At 43.4% G+C, this 16,140-nt stretch overlaps 1 protein-coding gene across 1 annotated transcript in view; it reads left to right on the top strand.

Moving 5' to 3' along the window:
• The first annotated feature begins 93 nt into the window (after positions 1-93).
• EFEMP1 (EGF containing fibulin like extracellular matrix protein 1) overlaps positions 94-16,140 on the top strand; it is a 45,682-nt gene continuing 29,635 nt past the window's right edge. Inside the window, exons 1-4 of the mRNA XM_008642029.2 lie at positions 94-255; positions 357-444; positions 3,375-3,423; positions 3,602-3,862. Of these exons, the coding sequence (XP_008640251.1) occupies positions 364-444; positions 3,375-3,423; positions 3,602-3,862 (391 nt within the window). The 5' untranslated portion in view covers positions 94-255; positions 357-363. The remainder of the gene's footprint in view (positions 256-356; positions 445-3,374; positions 3,424-3,601; positions 3,863-16,140) is intronic.

Here is a 16,140-nt window from a genome sequence, read left to right on the forward strand (position 1 = left end):
GGGCGGTGTCCCCCACGCCTTGCTTTAACCGAAAAGTTGCTTTTTCCACCCCAAAGCGTGCGCCGGCCGGGCAGTGCCGCTGCCCGCGCCTTGTCCGGCGCTGCTCCCGTTGAGCGCTGGGGTGTTTTAAACTCCATTGACTGGTTATTTCCGCCCCCCTTCCCAGCTGGATAAAATCCCCGGGCTGGGAAGCACGGCTAAGCCTCACCCTCTCCTTGCGGGAGCGAACGGGCAGTGCCCGGCCGCCTCTCCCAGGTAGGGGCTGGGTGGGCTCCCTGGGCAGGAGCCGGTCCCAGGGGTGCTGCAGCCTCTTCTAGCAAAGGAGACCGCTTGATTTGTTTTTCCTTTCTTTCAAGGTTCACGATGTTGACAGCTCTGTTCTTGGCTGCGCTCATTCTTATTACAGTACATTCGCAGGAAACTGAGGAAACCATAACGTACACGGTAAGGTTTAATAGACTTGGAGATAACTACCGCTTTGCGGGGATTCTTTGCTAAATGACCCTTAAGAAAAACTGAATTTCTTGCCAATGTATAGCATGTGCTACAGAGGTCGCTGAGTTCGAATGTTAATCATAAAATAAGCTGTTCCTGCGCTGAAACAGTGTTTAAAAGTTCAAGTTGACAAGATTGAGGAAAATAGGTTACAACTGCTTGTTTGGAAAAGTTTATCTATGAACTCAGTTTGAGGGACTGAACAAAATTAGGAGGTTTTAATATTTTTTAATCCATTTTCATAAAGACAGGGTCCCTAGGACCTTCATTTGAAATATATGGAGTTTGACAGATAATTAGGTCAAACATTCTTTTGTGTTTTCTTATGGATATTTCAAGCTGTTTTAAACAAAATGCAAGTACTTCCAAATTTGGGGCTCTTAATGAAGCATCTGAATCCTGGAGAGATCATGGGACTGTTCTTTTCTGAGCTGGTTTTGAGCAGTGGCTTTGTGTGGCTTGATAAAATTGTACAAGAATACTGGAAACAGGTTCTGCTTGCAACCCAGTGACGGGCTAAGAGATTTAAAGGCCTTTTTGTCAGGCTTTTTCTTTTCAATCTGCTTGTGTTCAGTGCTTGGCTTGCATAATGCATGTCATGGAAGGAGTGGCAATTACCCCGGCTTGGGCTGGGGAAAAACCCGCATTTTCACATCTGATTACAGTTGTAATCCCTGCAACTTGCTTCATATGGGTGGACCTCTGGATATGTGCACAGACATCAGCCCAATGCCACACAAGCAGAAAATTCTGCACACATGCAAAAAGTTAGAGAACCACAGCCAAAGCCCAGGATTGTGTCTTATACAAGTAATCCCACTGAAGTCAGTGGGATGGCTCAAGCAAGTAAATATTGCAGAGTTGGACCTTCTTGTAGAAGTCAGGGCTTAAAGAAGCCTCAAGTGAGCATCAGGAAGTCAGTCATAAAATACTTTAACACTGGGCTTTAGAAGCATTAGGGTTTTGAAGGCTGGGAGTACTTTTATTTAGAGGCTTCTGTTATTTACTTTTTTTTTTAAGTCCCTGTATAGAACTGGAAAGTGAAGATGTAAGTACCTTTTGAAAATCTGGACTAAACAGAGATCCCACCCTCCTCCTTTCCCACAGTTATTGTATGAAGGGGTTTTTAATTATGTAGCATTTCACATAATTCTGATTATACCAATTGAACATTTCCAGCAAGTCTACATGGCTTGGGTACCTATGCTCCATTTTCAAGGAGGTCTTAGCATTTAGGTACTTCACTGATTTATTAAACTCCAATCATGTAAAATGAAACAAAAAACCCCCAGCTTTGGGAGATTTTGGTCTTGGGATGCTACTGTTTCTCATGCACACATTGTATCCATGGAGGGCCAAATCCTTTGCTATTGTAAAAGCCTTTGGCTGCAGTAATAGATGGACTTGGCTCCTTGCAGTTAAACACACAGTACTTCTGTTGTGCCTTAACAGGAATTGGGTGATTCAGTAAATGCATGAATTAGCTGTTTTCCCCTGGGTTTGCCTTTTCATAGCTACAGTAACTTTGGTGTTGTCAACTCAGCATGCAGTCAATCCTTTAGAGAGTGTCCACTTACCCCTTGGGGATAAAAACCCTTCCAAGTGACAACTCGCCGCCACGTTTGGCAAATCATTGGTGTCACCTGCAAGAGAAGAAAATATTTTCAATCCTCCTGCTGAGTCAGTGTCCGTCAGTAACAGGTCCCTCAAAATAACTTGAGGATAGGACCTGGAACAAGCGGATCTTGGCATCAGAAGGTCAAGTTTGTCACTCGTAAGTCCCTCAGCAGCAGAAGAGTTGCAACAAGATTTAGCTTGCTTGACTGTGACTAATTACATTAGCCAACTCCATTCTCTTTTAGTATGGGGCCATTAAAGTAATAGCCCCAGCAGCCCAGGATGCACCTACACAGCACAGCCTGGTTGATTCAATGATATTTTAATATTTTTAATGTTTCTGCTGCAGTTGGTAGCACTGTGATACTTTGCAAATCAGACTCTGTAACTGTGACCTGTGATTAAAATGACTGCCCTCTGGACAATGTCATGTTTTTGGGCAGACAAAGAATGAAGATGCAGAGCTGAATACTTAAAACCTTTCCTGAACTCACTGGTGTGCATTGATATGAATAGCTGCCGAGTATAGCCTTGTTTGAATTTTGCAAAGTCTTGTATAAATAAGTAGTCCTTCTGTTATAAACTCTGACCGTTTATTGTGTGTCTCACAATATAAATTGTCCTTCCTAGACTGCAGTTCCTGGAGTCATGTGACTAAAAAGCATGTGAATGAATTTCCAGCTGTCATGGGATCCTTCCCCATTGCTGGTGTGCTAATGGGAGAGAGGATGAAGTCCAGGGGCACAGAGTTGTCTTAGTCCCTCTGGCAAACAGGGTCTGGGAATGAAAAAGGTTCACCTGTTGGCAGGCAGGGAACGAGATCCAAACTCAGAAGAACTTGCTGCTTTTTCATAAGAAGATTTTCATTCTGGTCAGCTTGGTCACACCAAAGATCATCCAAGGATTCAGCCAAGGACAGAGGGTGTAACACAAGGTACAGGGACAAGGCAAGGAGAAAGCAATGCTTTTCTCACTTTGTTTCCCAGCCTGCTCACAACAAACAATATCTTGGGAACTTCCTGAGACAGAGGCTCTCTCTGTGTACCGTAGAGTCATAGAACATTCCGAGTGGGCAGGGACTCCCAAGTTTTGCTGTTCCTGCACAGCAGTGCTGTACCGATTGCCACTTTTCTAGCCTATCAAGGTATGCAAACATTGCATTTCCCTTTGTGCCACACTTTGAGTTCACTGAATACACTCAACTGTTTTTCCAAAACAAAGAATCCCAAGTAACCCAATTTATTTATTTTTTTTCTCCACAGCAATGCACAGATGGTTATGAATGGGATCCTGTTAGGCAACGGTGCAAAGGTACAGTAAATAATTTTCAAAGACAGACTTGCCACTGGTATTCTTTAAGTATTCTCACTGCACACCCCTGTTTTGGACACGGAGGTGTGCGTGCATGTCTCGTCGTGTTCTTTGTGTTAATGGCTGTTGCAGAAGGTTCGACTGTTAAAAGCATGACTTGTGTTGTTGCTAACCACAGATATTGATGAATGTGAAATAGTCCCAGATGCATGTAAAGGTGGGATGAAATGTGTTAACCACTATGGAGGATACCTCTGTCTACCCAGAACAGCGCAAATTATTGTAAATGAACGAGAAGAAGCAGCAGCTGAATCCACAAGTGGTCGAAACAGCGTCATTCGCCGGACCCCGGCCGACCCTCAGCGCGCCCCTCCCAACCCAACCCACCAAATCCAGTGTGCAGCTGGGTATGAGCAAAGTGACCACAACGTGTGCCAAGGTAAGCCAGCGCCTGCCTCGGTTCTGCTTCCGCTGCAGTCGGAGCGTGGGTGACAAGAGACCCAGGGAAATGCCAGCCTGTAGCCCTTGCGTTGATCGAAAGGGACTGTTGCTCCGTTAACACCTTTAAAGATACATAAATAAAATACAGAAATGTTATTGTTGTTGTTCAAGGTATCAGAATGTGCAGTTTGTTGCAGCCTTACAGTTGGTTCCATCTATTTTGGGCTAACAAGTCAAATTAATTCTGTTGTCTGTAGCTCCTAAAAAAAAAAAAAACCAACCCTGACAGCAACTCTAGTGAAGCATTTTGTGTTGTACTAAGTATGTCTAGGAAAGGAAGTGCTCTGGAAAGAGCGGGCAATGCAGCAAGGCATAAACAATTTGGAAAGACTTGCAGAACTCTGTATTTGTCAGTAAGTGAATGCTGAATGAACAAAAAATAACCACAGTATGAACTTTTGCTTAGAGCAGGCTGCAATGCAGAAGGGTCCTGCGTTTTTATCATGGATAAGGAGTATTCCTCCAGCAGTAGGAACCCAACTTCTGAACAGCCTGGGTTCTTCTGATCTCCATGGAAGTAGCTCTAGGCAGACCCTGCCAGTTTACTTCCAGTCCTAGCTTGGCCACTCTTGAAAACTATGGCAATGAAGAGCTTTCATCTGAGTGTACATACACCACACACAGTGCCAAAAATTCTCAGGGCATTAGCAATGTTAATTGTATGCATTCAGGAATCAGCCTCACAAGCACTACTGTAAACTAAGACTGTTTCATTTATTATTTTATATAAATAGTTTACTCTTCTACTTGCTGAAGTAACAAATGTTTCAGCCATTGTTTTGTTTTCTTTCATAGAAATATATTCTACTACTTGCTCACAAACTTGCTTGTCAAGCACGTTAGAGGGACACCCGTGCAAAGAGAGGGCAAAACTTGACCCCGTGGTTCATCTTTTCCACTTTGTGGCCTGTAACAGTATAATCACATAAAATAGTACTTGAGGGACTATAATCAGGGCAGGCTATAATACACAGTGGTAGTTTCCTTCTCCCTGGTATTCATGTATTCAGAACATTATTTATCACTAGTAAGTAAATTCCCTGTCATTCTGGAGCACAGCAATCATCATGGAAGCTGGAGGAGTTATTTTTGTGGGCGAAGCCTCAGAGTTGCATTTCTGGCTTATCTGCTCATGTCCAACATTTCTGTCACTCTGATTCAAGAATGCTGAGTACAGAACCTACCACAGGAGGTCAGATCCCCTTAACCCTGGGTGTTCACTGAGGGTCATCAAGGGAAAATCAATGCTAAGGATGGAAGATTGGTTTTTTCCTTAGTTTAACTTGGCAAAGCAGCTGCAGAACCAGGAGCAGAGCTGCTGGGTTTGGCCTGGCACTCCCTCCTTCAGGTGATGCTGCTGGCACTACTCTTCACTGGTGAACTGCAATAAACTGCTCCAACTTTAGCACATAACAACATTTGTATTTGATAGAAAATGCAAGTTATGCTAGAAAATTTCAAAACACACCCATCCCTTTTGCTACACTGGCTTTAGGTGTATAAATTAGGGATACAGTAGGGAAGTTTGACAGCATTTAGTACCCATAGTTTGTCCTCCAAATAAAGGTGGAGTGTTAAGTTAGAGACTGACAACTGGTTGAGGTTTCTGTTTTGTTGAGGAGAAATTGGTGGTGATACATCACTATTACTTTACTCCATGCTCTGGCTTCCTGGAACTTGCAACTAAATATTTCTATTCAATTCACAAATCTTTGGTTAATTTATAACAACAACTAAGTGTTGTTACAGTACCAGAACTTTTGACCAGCAGGCACACAACCTATGGTGAAATCTTGGGCTTGACTGAATCAAGCCACTCATTTCCTCATGCCAAAATTTCAATCTAGATGTAGAAAGCATGGAAATATTAGTGTTTAAAAGTTGAAATGTATTGTATTGAATGCATTCCAGCTGGAAAAAGGGTAGTGGACAGTGTGCTTGAAAGAAAGGATGAAAGACTTTTGGAGCACTTAAAGCATGCATTCAACTTCATGATCTTCATGCTTTCCACTGCTGAAAACATCTTATAAAAGATAATCTTGATCAGCAATGGTCCCGCTGCGGATTTATTTAATTATGGTTAAAAGACTCTGCTGTGATAACTGCTCGAGGCTCCTAGGGAGTGTAACTTACAGATATAGTCACACTTAAGCTTGTTTTATTGTTTAGTAAATCAAATACGAAGTCCAGCTCCTTCTAATTGTTTGCAGATGTATGACATTTTCCTTCCAGTCCAGCAGCACTAAGTATTTTATAACCAATGTGGAAGTGTGGAGACCTCTGTTTCAAACAATAACACGCTCTGAGGAGCTGAATTACTGACATCATGCTGCAGTGTGAGGGGCCTTCTGTTTTAACACAAATGTCCACTCCCTTTTTAAACATGGAATAGTGGGGGAATGACAGACCAAACACACTCCTATGGCTCCTGTGCTTGGAATAAATGCACATAAATGACACTGGTCCTGGTGGATTTCACTCCAGTGATGTGAGGATACACATTTCTATAACTATTGATGTTAGAAGTGGGGGTAGCAGACATTTCCTGGGACGTCCTTAAGATACTCTTTATGAGCAGTGGTGCCAGGAACCCCCCAAACTGAAGCAAGGATGAGGAAGGTTATTCTGGAGGAAGATCTCTGATGTGGAAAATGTTGTTCTTCAATGTAAACACTTGAACTGTACTTTAAATTCTGAGTTTATGACCTTAACTTATCCCATTCCATCCCATCCCAATCAGTTCCCACTTCACTGTCACTCCTAAATTTGGTCCCTGAGGGAGATTCCCATATGTGGCATCTGGTCATACTTTCAGGAAGCCACTTGGATGTTCAGCCCTGCCACTGTGAGGTAACACTGTAATGAGGAAGAGCAAAAAAGAGAGTAAGAAATAATTCGAAGCAAATTACTGAGTTAAACTAATGTTCCCAGACAAGTACATTAGGTTTACTAATGTTTTGCCTGATAAAAACCATAAATAGCCACACTCTGTGCTTGCATACAGGACTGAGTTGTATTTTACTTTGTTGTTAGGCTTTCTGTGATTTGAGTCTGCTCCTATTGAAGTCAAAAGAAAATCACCCAATTAATTCAATTTTGTCAAACCTGGTCTGTAAGAAAGTACTGGCTTTTCCTAGAATGTTAATGACACTTGAATAAAAAAAAAGGACCAAAAAAGGTACCAAATAACCTGTAAACTTGAGAAGGGAAAAGAACTTATTTTTCTTAATTCCTATCATGCTGGCAATACAAGCAATAAAGTAAGCAAAGTTTTTTGCTCCTCAGCTAGATTAGCTTTTGATATTTCTCCAGTCTGTCTGTAACCCTTTGTGCTGCTGCAATGTCAAGTACAGCAGGGAGACAGATTGCAATACAAGAGATCAGTGCTTATGTGGGAGAAAGACATTTCTCCAGAGTTCTGCCCAGACTTGGTGGACATTGCTTGCTTTTTTCCTCCTCTGTGGAAGGAGGAAAAAAAAAGAATTTGTTTTCTGTGCTGTGGTTGTTTTTCCCCCTGCAGAATCATTTTAGGTATCTTTACACTGGTAAGGGTTAGGGATTTTTTCATTTAAGTTTTCTGGTACTTTTTAAAGTAACTTACCATACTCCAGGTATGCTTTTAACTCAAGTTAATTAAGTGTGAAGAAGTCAAATCAGGCTAAATTTTGCATCTGTAGAGTCCTTTTTGTTGTTGTCCTGTTAAGGAGGGACGGAGACTGTGCCGACATGATGTCCTGCTTTCCACAGAGAAGTCACTTTATATTATATATATTTGCACATGTCAGGGATGTGCAATTGGCACATAAAGGGCACAAAAGATGTGTGAGTGCAGGTGCACGTGGCTGCCCTTGGCAGAGCCTGGCTGTACCTCTGGCAAGAGCTCTTCCCTGGCTTTTTGGCTGGGGCACCGGAGCCCCTCTGCGCTGCAGCTCCTAATGAGCTCCACTTACCGCGCTTTGATTCCCCTCCCCGAGCGGTCCTGGAACGTGCAGCCACATCCAGTCCAGCTGAAACAACCTGAAATGCACCCCAGGGGTGCCACTAATGTGCCACAACCACTAACGAGCACTCAGCCTTCAGGGCCAGACTCCAAGGAGCCTCAGAAGTGCTTGGACTGGGATTTTGGAGCCTCTGCACCAAGTTTGGATCTGTTCTTATGGGTTCAATCCATTTGCTAATACAGACATAGCCTAAAAGAGACAGCTAGAGAAGTTCCTTAGCCATGGAAATGTTTTGGAGAGCTTTTTGTAAAATATTGCACCATCCCAACTTTTCCCCCTTCCTGTAGGTAAGGAGTACTTTTTAAAATGCTTCAGGGCTATTTGTAAAAGAGCCTGAGGTGTGACAAGTTTAGTTCCAGAGTTGTTCTTCTCAGGGAAAGACTATTTACAAGGACATGCAGTGACAGGACAAAGGGGAATGGGTTTAAATTGAAAGAGAGTAGGTTAGGTTAGATGTTAGGAAAAAGTTCTTCCCTGTGAGGGTGATGAGGCCCTGGCACAGGCTGCCCAGAGGAGCTGTGGCTGCCCCATCCCTGGAACTGTTCCAGGCCAGGTTGGATGGGGCTGGGAGCAACCTGGGATAGTGGAAGGTGTCCCCTGCCCATGGCAGGGGGCAGAATGAGGTGATCCTCAAGGTCTCCTTTCAACCAAAACTATTTTATGATTCTGTAAACACCACTAGAACTGTTGAGTTTGAGGATAGGGTGAGGACAGAGGCTGTGGCAGGAAAAAGAAGGCCTGGTTATCTGGTTTGGGATGGCAGTAGCTCAAAGTGCTCCCTCAGGCCATGTGCTTGTGCAGCACTCCAGCAACTGGGGAACACTTGTTGCCAGCTGTAGCCACTCTTAGAGACCAATGTGGTTACATGTGCCATTTCAATGCTCATTACTGGGACAAGCCCCAGGAATTCTGCAGGTCTAAGAGGATCCACGGAGGGACACAAGCTGACACTTTCACGGCTCTTTGTTCATAGTTTCCAATTAATTCCTTGTACATTTGGATACATCATGCAGAGATCTTCTTTCATCAGCCCACCCCGAACCAACTGTTCAAGCTGTTAATCTGTCAAACTGCTGCATTCTACTGCAAGGAAGCGTCTCTTTAGTAGCCCTGAGGGTCCAGAGGGGCGTTCACAAAAACCCATCTTGTTTTGAGGGCCTGGTTTTGGGCATTTTTGAAATCTGGCCACTCTGAATCATCTTCCCATCTGTGCTGTTTGCACAGCTGTGGGTGTCAAGTCAAGACCTTGGAGAGATATTCTCTGTTCTGTCTGACCACTTTACTGTGAACATCCATTACAAGCATAAATGCTAGCAGCTGCTTTCCGTTCCTGAGTTAGTTACTGCTTTCCCATTGTCCTGACCCCTGCAGGAATATGCTCAATGTGTTGCAGCTAAAGATTCCTCCCATTTGCTCATATCGTGCTAAGTGTCCTAGAGGCAAGCAAGCTTCCCCAAGTTGTATTTACCTTAGCTTCCTGAATGGGGATTATGCAGGCAAGCACTGGACTTCAAGTTTAAGTAAACTCATTAGCAGTTCTCATGGCTTCTTGCAGCAGAAGAATGGGATCACACAGTAGTCACCTCGGCTGTCATCCTCGTGGGCTGCATTTGTTGATTTTGAAGCCTGTTGCCTTAGTAGCTCAGAGGAGGCTCATGTTTTGACAGACAAAACACAGCAAATGGATTCAGAAGGCACATGGCCTGAAAAAAGTCCAAACTCCAGCCATCTGTCCTCCTTCAGAATTCCTTTCTCTAAGCTGGAGGTCTTTTCCACAATGCAATCAGGAATAACACCAGATAGCAAAGGGGAATAATGTGCTTATGCCTGATCCTGACTTGGCATCCCAGAGTACTTGGCACCCCATTAAACAGCTCAGAGCACTTATTTCTCTCTTGGAGGAATTCCCTGTACCTGTTGCAGACACTCAGAGCCGAGCATCCTACAAGTCAGGAGAACCACACAAGGAGTGAGGGCTGTCACCTGCTGCACTCGGCGCCAGCACCAGAGGGCACAAAACAGGACTTGGGGCAGCACGGGCTGGCATTTGTTCCCTGTGCCAAAACCTGCTCTCAATGGAATACATTCCACAGCACCACAGTGATACAGGCACTTGCCCCAGGAGTGCCAAGGCACCCTGGCAGCTGCTTTTAGCACCTCTCTCAGGTAATAGTGCCACTATTGCCACTGGGATGTTCTCATTGTGTTTGCTCTGGGCAGTTGTTTCCTCCCAGTCTCCTGCACTGTCACTCCTCAGTCTCACGAGAAAGGCTCTGTGTTCTTCCTTTCCCCAGGTTTTTGCTCAGGATGATTTTCTCTCAACCACCACTTTTTTCCTCCATTTTCAAACCTGTGAGGGTGGTGACTCCTCCTTCAGATTAATTAGTGTATAATGGAACTGCTCTTGCCTGTGTTTTATTTTCACTCTTGCAGTCTGTGTTACTGAGTCACCTTTGCTGGAACATTTCTACAGGATCTCAGCATTGCAGATGCATTTTTCAAAGATCCAAGATTTTTCTTGAGCATCTCCAGTGATGGGTCACAAATTTAGGAAGCTGGAAAACTAGTTCAAGAGCTGAAATTTGAAACTGTTGATTCTTTCATTTTATTCTCTTTCCAAGTGATTTCTCCCTTCCCATGCTGGCCAGGGAAGATGATAGCTGCTGTTTCTGTGTGCCAAAGCAGCCCCACGGGAAGAACAAAGCTTCCTGCAAAGGCAGCAGAGGCCTGTTTGATTCCTCCCTGCACCACCCAGGGATGCCTGTGTTCCTCTCCCTGTCCTCTGCTAGGGAATCCCATCTGCTGCCCCACAGCCAAGCACCCCAGTCTCCAGCACTGTGGGAATTCATTCAAGAGTGCTGTTTAAACTTGCTGGTTTGCCATTTTCCTACTGTCAAAGGCAGTGGGAGTGTTACAGGACTCCTTTCTAGTAAGATAGTTTTGGTCTGGTAGAAAACCACAAGGAGAGTGTAATTTTTGAGTTCACCTACCAGGTTGCATCTTAAACATTCCACATTTTTGGTGGTGTAGTCAACTCCTCTTGTGCTGCACTTTGTCATGGCAACCCCTTTGTGCCATGTCTGTGTTAACTGGGTAAGGATTTGTACTTTTTGATCATGGGATAAATGTAAGCTGAGCCTGACCACCTCCTTTCATTAAACTTAAAATTTATTCTTTTTTTCCCCTCTCTGATGCTTTTTGAGCTACTTTTTCTGGGCTGTCACTATTTATGCATGGTCCAGAATAAGTCAAATGAAATTTAAGCATCCCTTGGGCTGAAGGGTTTTTATCAAAGGGAATTTTGCCACGTACCTGTCAAAGTTTAGATGCTTCTATCCACAAGACTGGAAGATCTGAACTGGGCTTGTAAGATCTCTGTTTTCTGTATGACAAGAACACATGGAATAGGTAATCAGACATATAAAGTTCATGAGTAAAAAGTATGAAATTCCACAAATAAATATCTGTTTCATCTGCTAAATTCTGTTTTCATAGCAGTCAGAAAGCAACAGTTTTGGAGAGAAAGGTATTTGTCATAATTCTATAGACAGCAAAATGTAACCTGAAAAAAACCATCCTAAATACACAAGAATGCTGCTTGTACTGTCTTTCATCTACCTTTTAACTTTACTAAAAATACAAGAGGGATTTGTAAATTACAGAGCTCTGAAGTATTTTAGCCCACATGTAGTTATTATAAAACACCTTTAATGCTCCTCCACGTTTGTGTCTTATTTGTTAATCTGAAATCACGTTAAAGGTTGGTTCTGTTGTAAGCAGAGTAGAGAGATGTCTAATTTTTGTTAGGTATAATTATATGGTCAAACCTGTAGCATCAACGCTGAAAAAAGTGACTAAGAAAACATGTAACCACTACAGTTACACACGCTTTTATAAGCTACACTGCTAAGAAAAAGTTCTTGAGGCTCAGAAATGAGTTAGATGTTTTCTAGCAATATGTATCCCGAGCTCTTAATTAAGCATTTTTGAAATTAGATATTCAGTAGCCTCTTGTCTTTTGCTGTTACTGCATGGCTTAAATAAATAACTTTAAAGTAAAATTCTTAAATGGGATGACAAAGGATTCAGTGTGTGAAGGTCTATCTCCTGGGAAGAGATGTTTACTTTGGGAAACTCTGAATCTGGCTTTATTAACTCCTTATTTTAAAAAAATCATGCCTTTGATTGGACATATTAATTAATTAAGCCTGTTTTGATCAGCTCTGAGGAGGAGATACTGCTGAGCCTTCCTTTACAAGCTGAATTTAATCTGAAGGAAACCCCTGGTGTGGTGCATGACCCAGTGTGAGATGATTTAAGCAAATCTGACACTGCACTTGAGCATGTTCAGCCCGTGCCTGAACAGATGTTCCATGAATATTCCTGAGTACAAACAGAGCTTGTTCCAGGGTTTTTATGTGCATCTGCCTGCATGGATGGGATTCCTGTTAGCAGGTAACTGGGCCGAACGTGTGCAATCAAACCAATCCCACTAGCAGATGTCACCCAAAGACAAACTCTGACAAGGCAGATTGCTGTGCAAATCTGGGCCTTATACCAAGAGTTAAGTTTGGGCTTCAACTTCAATTAAAATTCTCCAGAGTTAAAGAAATCCAAGGGGAAAAAAAAAAAAACAACTAAAAAAAAGGAGGCATCTGATGGGATATAAAACCTCCATAATTCCAGAAAAGAAGTCATTTGTACAATCAGTTCCTGGATATCTGGTAGCATTATAAATTTAGAAAGAGATTCTTATCAATAGTGTAACAGCTGCCTGTTATCAAAAGTACTCAGAACTGGGAAATGCAAGGACTTTTGACAGGTAACAACGTTCTGTGTGCTTTTGAAGAGGTTGCCAATAAGGTAACATTTAATAACAGTCTTGCACAGAGCAAAGGAATCAAACATGGCAAAGCGAGCAGAAATTTAAGTATGATTTTAGCTGACTTGACCTATCTTATAAAAATACACAGGAGAAACAATCTCTTTCTTGTCTAAACTCACTCTGGGGAGAATTTTGAGTATCTGGGATACAGAGTAGGTGGGATTAAATACACTTTTAGAAGCAACAAATACTTGCCTGTAGTTTTTAAAAGCACTTTCTTCATAAATGAATTTGTTCTCAAGGGACTTCCTTATCAGGAGCCAGTTCTCCACAGAACTTTGAGATGATAAAGGTGACCTGGGTGAAACAAGGACTTGCCTGTCATGCCTGGAATGAGTTAAAAGCAGGAATATAGAAATATTTCACAGGGCAGTGAGCACAGAATCACATCAGAAATAAGCAGTGCTTTGGAGCAACCTCTGCTCTGCCCCTGTGGGCTGTGGATGACACCTGACTTCATTCCTCCCAGAAGTTGTTGGAGACTAAATCAGGAAAGAGAGCAGAATCCAAAAGTCCTTCCCATTTCCCAAGGGGAAAGAAAAAACGTGTTCTTCTCTGACATCATCCTGGCCTGTATGTACTCTGCATCCAGACCTTCCTCGGTCTTATCTGGCTTAATTTGAAGCATCAAGACAGATTTTCTTTCCCACTCTCTCCTTATGTGTTACTGGACTAGAAAATAATTTGGGGATGGTTGATATTCCAAAGATATTCCTGACAATTCCAGCACTTTTTCCCTGGAGCAGAAAGCACTGCACAAGCAGATAAAAATGATAGGCTTAACACCACTGAGCACCCCTTGGGTTTCTGGTGTTTGCAGAAGCAGAAGAACATTACAGCTTGAATTAAGCTGAGGTGGAAGAGAGCTAGAACCACACTCCTGATAGCATTTGTGCAGGAAAAGTTGGGTGCAGGAAAAAGCCACCCATTTTCCCCAGTGCAAACACTGACTGTTATTTAAACAATCCACAAACTATATTCCTAAGTTTTAATCTATTAATCAGCATGTGAAAAGGATGATTTTGGGGAGGGGGCTGGTTTTTTGTGTGTGTTCCAAGACAAAGTATTCCTCTATTAGAAACTGTGGCTCTCTGTGTCTATAAAAAGGAAAATTCCCCATTTCTAGAAAAGATATTTTTATGAAAAGGTTGCTTCATTATGTATTTAAATCAAAACATTCCCTCCGTTCTGGTTACACTCAGAGTTCAGTATCCACTGTGAGGAGAATCTCTTCCTTACTATGTATGCAGATTTATAAGGCTCCAGGCACCTTTGAAATAAATTGAAAGCACAGCCATGTAATAGAGCCAAACCCCAAAACCAGCCAAGGAGATCCACCCAGCAACACCCTCGAACACCCTCAGCTCTTCCCCTAAGCACAGCTTAAGAGCGCTGGTCTTGATCTTGTCTCCGCTTTCTCCACCCTCCTAAAAGCTTCCTGGGGGATTCCCCAGCTCCGGAGCCGTGCAGGGGCTGTTTGGGATGCAGGAATAGTTCACTTGCTTGGTCTTCTTCCCTCTCAAACAGCTCAGGAGCAGGGCAGCTGCTTGCAGAGTCTGGGACAGGGGAGATACTGAAAAACAGGAGCAGCACGAGAAAGCAGCATTGGGGATGAAGAGAGGTTTTTACAGCAGAAAAAAGTGTAGCAAAACCACACAGAAATAATCAAGGCAGGTTTGTAGCTGCTGCTTCCCACTTTGAGTCTTTATTTGTGATGCTGGAAGGTGGCATGGCTGGAGGAGCCCCCAAAAGGAAACGCTTCCCAAATCTCTGCCATGGGATAGGAGTGAGAGGAGCAGTTTAAGAACTTGATCAAACAAAGCTCACTGTTTTATACAGTGAGAGCAGAAGTTAAAAAGCAGCAACTTTTGAAAAGATTAACAAACCTAATTTATGCTTAGGGCAATCCTCAGTTCTTAAAGAATGTCAGGATGAGGTTGATTGTTGAAGGGCAGATTGGTGATATCTGTACTTTTCTGAGGTATGTCCCAGTGCCCAGTTTGAGAAAGCAGAGTCTGTTAAGTTTTCCATCTTGCTGGATTTGGTGGCTGTTACCTGTGGGTTGAGCACAAAGCCAATTCCCCAAAGCCCTGGCTAATTAGTCTGGTGGACATCAGATGTTCAGTCCCACAATGGAACCACTCCTGGCCCTATGAGCTGCAGAAGGCTGAGACTCTTTTTGGGAGAGCACAAACCAGTGCAGTTTTGTTAAAAATTTAAACCATTGGGAAATTCAAACAAAAGTTTCTGTAATTCTGACAAAGTGGTGTGTAAATAATCTGATTGTTAGCTGTCGAGTGCAATTTCTATATCAAAATCAGGTATCGATATCAGAACATTGTAATCACAGGAATCATGTTCGTTACTGTGGGGCAGAGCAAGCAATACTGAAATTCAGTGACCCTGAGTACTGGCACAGCTTCCAGGGGCCCTCCAAGGCCCCATTCTCCTGGACAACATGTGCATGGAGAAGGAACTGTCCTGCTCAAAACAGCCTTGTGGGGCACACACTTCTCTCCTTTAAGGGTTGGACTCGATGATCCCTTTCAACTCAGACTGTTCTGTGATCTGTGACTTAACCAGCACATCGCACCCCACAATTGCTGTATTCAGTGGTGCATTTGGGACAAAAGCAGCAGCAGCAAGAGCAGCTTATCTCATTCCTTGTATTTCATTCTTTGTTTTAGTATCTGTCATGTCCAACCCAGCCAAAAAGTGGCCTCAGCACATTCTGGCTGGTGGAGGCTGAGGGAGCCCCGGGGGCTCCATTCACATGCCTCACGTGTGACCAAGCAGGGGCGAAGGGGCCACTCCGCAGCCTGGTCCTCGGGGTGGGGTCCCACTCCTGCTACAGCCCTGAGCAGTAGGCTGGAAGCAAAGCATTAAAGGGACCAAAGGGACCGGCTGGGATTTGCACGTACTCAACGGCCATCCAGGGGGTTCAGCCAGCAAGAACAACCCTAAGCATGTAAGAACAGGAAAAACAGCAAAAAGGCAGCACAAAACAAGAAAGGGTTTCTAATTTGGCTGTAACGTTCCAAGCGGGACAGCCGTGGGAGCTGCCTGGATGGAGCCCATCCCTGCGGAACGCACCAACACACACGCACTCGGCTTTATGGCCCAGAGCTCCAGAACTGCCTCTGTCACACAAAGCCAGCTTCAAGACAGCATTACTGTCCCGTTGGGATGCACTTGGGATGGGCTGCACAGACAACAGCCCTTAAAAACTGGAATGATAATATGCAGGTTTTTCCATTCCTATCATTTGTCCTTAATTGGAAAAATTAAATGCTTATGTCCCATTGTTAACTATTCTTAGCACTAATTTCA

This window comes from Corvus brachyrhynchos, unplaced genomic scaffold, assembly GCF_000691975.1.
Source record: "Corvus brachyrhynchos isolate BGI_N302 unplaced genomic scaffold, ASM69197v1 scaffold69, whole genome shotgun sequence".
NCBI lineage: Eukaryota > Metazoa > Chordata > Aves > Passeriformes > Corvidae > Corvus > Corvus brachyrhynchos.